This window comes from Benincasa hispida, chromosome 11, assembly GCF_027475165.1.
Source record: "Benincasa hispida cultivar pf3 chromosome 11, pf3_genome.v1.1, whole genome shotgun sequence".
NCBI lineage: Eukaryota > Viridiplantae > Streptophyta > Magnoliopsida > Cucurbitales > Cucurbitaceae > Benincasa > Benincasa hispida.
This window is the reverse complement of record NC_143488.1, coordinates 85,072,318-85,075,948: the sequence shown is the minus strand read 5'-3', so window position 1 is coordinate 85,075,948 and position 3,631 is coordinate 85,072,318. Positions and strand designations below refer to the sequence as shown.

Here is a 3,631-nt window from a genome sequence, read left to right as displayed (position 1 = left end):
ATATATGAATAAAAATTAACAAATATTAAAAGTACAACACCAAAAGTAGCATTTAAACTAATTTTCAATTTTCTTTAAAAGTACTATTCAAATATTTTCCACCATTTTGGTCCGCGATGGATGAGATTACGTGGTACATTACATTTTGGAAAAGATGATTATAATAATCAACACATTATTTTATATGATATTATGAAATCAATATTTTAAAAGGAGGAAAAAGCACGTGCAAGGCACGCGAAGAAAACTAATGAAGACAAAGTCAGTGGTATTTGGCAGGGTCTTCGGTTCCGTTGCACGCGCTGTAATCTCAAAGAAAAAGTCAGTTATTTCAGTACTAAATTAAAACAAAATTCAAGTCCTCATTTCCAATTATCATACATATATTTTAAATCTATCAAATCGCCCCTAATCTTTCAAATATTTCTCAATTTTATTCTTAAATTTTTAAAAAATTTCAACTTTACCTTGATTACAATTTTCAATGATGTCATTTTACAAAAAAAAAAAAAAAAAAAAAAAAAAATTTATTAATACATTCGAATAAATAAGACATGAAAGGTGAATTTATGTTTAAGAGTGATTTGAAATTGTTAAAATTTTATCATCTTTAATTTCACTCTATAGAACATGTTTTCAACCATTCAAAATCAATCTAATATTTGATTTTATATTTTAAACATAATTTTCGTACAATCAATTTTTTTTTAAATGTTAAAGCATGTTTCGAAGAGATTTAAGCTAATCTATCTTTAAATTGAAAGATTTTTCATCAAATATAGCATCTATTAATTTCAATACAAAAATATATACTAATAACAAAATCTATAACTTGTTTTAAAGTAAAAACAACATATTTATCTGTAAAATTAGAATCTTGATGTATAATTTTAATTCTTTTACATGTTTTTTTTATCAAAAAATTAGATTTCAATTGGAAATAAAATTTGAGTCTCATATTCATATGTCCAAGTATGTTTTTTGATTGGTTCATAACTCATAGGTTCACATAGGTTAATAAATATAATAAATTAACAATAATCAATTTTTATATGAATAAAAAAGCGCACGTGACTTAATGGAGAGATTCAAAATAATTAAAAGATTAAATTGAGAATTAATGAATAGATGAGGGGGCTAAAGGATAAATTTTGGCATATATTAAAAAAATGTAAATGAAAAGAAAAAAAAGGGGAATGAAAGACAAAAGGGAGTAAGTGAGAGAGAGTTAAAAGATGAATATTAATTAATTAAATAATAATTTATTGATAGTCCTCTAGATTCTGCTATTCCTTAGCCAACCCAAATTCTTCCTCTTTATTTATTAATTTCCTCTCCGTTCATATATTTATTAATTTCCGTTTTGCCCCTTTTTCAACTCCAACGCCTTGATTTCTTTCTATGTCGGTGATTTCTCTGTTTAGGTTTCAAAAATCATCTCATCAAAATTCCTTTGCCTTTTGAATTTCATTCAATCGTATGGGAAGTTGGAGAAGACACAGTTCTGAAATTCCTCCTCATCATCATCATCAACAAGTCAAGCCCCACAGAAACCCTTCTTTAGGTATAATGCGCTTGTAATTTCATCCCCCAATTCTTTGATTTTTCTTAATTTCATTCGTTTTTAATAATCGATTTCCCAGATTCGTGCTTCTTGTTCTGTTCAGTAATGGATGATTTCTGATTATTTGTCTTTTCAATCCGTTCATTCTCGATGTTTCTTTGATAATCAATTATCATTCTCACGAATCGTGGTTGCGTTTTAATGTTCTGTTTCCCCCCCCTTTTTTTGTTCAGCCCTTTCTTCAATAACGAGCAGCTCTAGTTTTATAGCGGATTCTGTTTCTTGTTTCGGTTTGTTAGGCAATGCTTATATTGTTGATACATTTTTAGTATATACCTGTATCGATTTCATCTGTGAAAGTGACCTTACTTTTGTGTTTTTGCTTACTTTGGGTATTTGATTTTACTAGTTTGTATTTCGTTTCCTTCTGGTGAATGAATTTTTGTAGTTTTATGGCTTTTTTTTTTTTTTTGGGGGGGGGGGGGGAAGGGTTTTCTTTTTTTATTTGACCCTTTTTTTAACAGGTAATTGGCACTCCGACGTGCCGTTGTGGGAAAAGAAGTTTTGTTCATCTGTTGGGTTGATTTCATGGAGGAAGCTGTTGGATACTAAGAAATGTATGTACCTTTATGACAATGTGGTTAAATGGAATGACTCGGCTGGTGAAGAAGCGTTTCACAATGCAAAGAGTAGGTTTTGGGCTAAAATTAATGGATTACCTTGCGATATATTGTTGCCTGATCCTGACATTTATATTGATGAGATCGATTGGAATTGCAATGTTGACCCTGATCTATTGTTAGATTTAGAGAGGGAACAGATTGCGCCAGTTGTTAGGGAGGGAGATGAAGTGATTGCGAGTTTGTATGAGGCTCTTGGCTTGTATCAGTCATATACATGTGTCGGATGGGGCGAATCTAAAGAAGACATTCAGAAACCGAAAGCAGAGCATGGTGATTGTGATCAGAAGGTGGATGATGGAGAAAACTCTTGGGAGATGAATAATGCTACCAAGAATAATGGAGGTTTGAGAGATGAGTATTTGAATAATTCAGTTGGTTGGAATGATTGGGGGAATAATCACTATCGCAATCACAATCACAATCACAAACAAAATCACAATCACAATGAATCAGACAACAGGTTTACGAATCGGATTTGGAGAGCATGTGATGCAAATTGCAAAAACATGGGTGGGAATTGGAACCATTCTTCGACGTTCAAGGGTTCGAGATTTCGTTGTGATGGCTATCAAAAGGAAAATGGCTGGAGAAACAAGAGAGGAGGAAGGAAGAAAGTAAATTTTGCTCATGAACCTAATAATTCTTCTGAATGTTGGAAGAATTCTAATCCTAGTGGACCAGTGAGCCAGCCATGGTCTTGCAATGGGATGCATGGAGTCCGGAAAAACCAGTTTTGTGAATATTGAGTCTATATATCATTCCTTATATTCTTTGTTACCTTGAGGTAGAGATCATATTATATATAAGACAGGCAAACTACGCGTCGTTTGCTTTCCTTTCTGCACGGTTTGAGTTTTGCTATCCCCCTCCCCCAAATTCCTTTGTACAGTACAGTCTAATTGACCAATATTGTGGCACATTTTTGATGTTGTTGGTGAGATTATACCTTTATTTGGTGGTAGAAAAAGTTCTCCCTGTATATTAATATTTTGCCATGTTTCTTTTTACAAGTTTCAGGGCTCGTTTAGCTGGAAGTTTAGCATTTGAAAATGCTTTCATGTTGGTGTGTCATGTTGTTCAAATTTGGTCCTAGTTATTATTGGGTTTTGATGGTGACTGTATGGTTTTGGATTCTTTAGAAAATAAATAAAAAGAAGTGTTTGATGAGTTTTGAAGCCAATCATTTAGGCACATACAAGGTTGTTGGTTGAATGCCTTGTCTTTATAAGGCATATGAGCTTTTCCATCTCTGTGCATGAAAGTAAAGCCCTTCAACCAATCTGAATAAATTCTATTGTGATGGTACAACAAAGTTGCGCATAGTATGTAATATTTAAAATCTCCGTCTGACAGAAATATCAAGGTCTTAATTTTAATAGAATGT

The 3,631-nt window shown here is 32.1% G+C and overlaps 1 protein-coding gene across 2 annotated transcripts; it reads left to right on the top strand.

Annotated features, from left to right (window-relative positions):
• Positions 1 to 1,299: 1,299 nt before the first annotated feature.
• Positions 1,300 to 3,214, top strand: LOC120089802 (uncharacterized). 2 transcript variants are annotated; one of them, XM_039047201.2, is made up of 3 exons: positions 1,300 to 1,564; positions 2,089 to 2,253; positions 2,368 to 3,214. In XM_039047201.2, the coding sequence occupies exons 1-3, from the start codon at positions 1,480 to 1,482 to the stop codon at positions 2,991 to 2,993; spliced, it is 876 nt and encodes a 291-aa protein (XP_038903129.1). In that variant the 5' UTR covers positions 1,300 to 1,479; the 3' UTR covers positions 2,994 to 3,214. The 2 variants fall into 2 exon arrangements, with proteins under 2 accessions (XP_038903129.1, XP_038903128.1); XM_039047200.2 differs by having other exon boundaries at positions 1,347 to 1,564; positions 2,089 to 3,214.
• Positions 3,215 to 3,631: the final 417 nt, after the last annotated feature.

Excerpts from the sequence above, each read along its gene's own strand:
- LOC120089802 (XM_039047200.2), top strand. The coding sequence starts at position 1,480 with ATGGGAAGTTGGAGAAGACACAGTTCTGAAATTCCTCCTCATCATCAT. Across the intron at positions 1,565-2,088 it reads CCACAGAAACCCTTCTTTAG|GTAATTGGCACTCCGACGTG; the intron begins GTATAATGCGCT and ends TTTTTTTAACAG.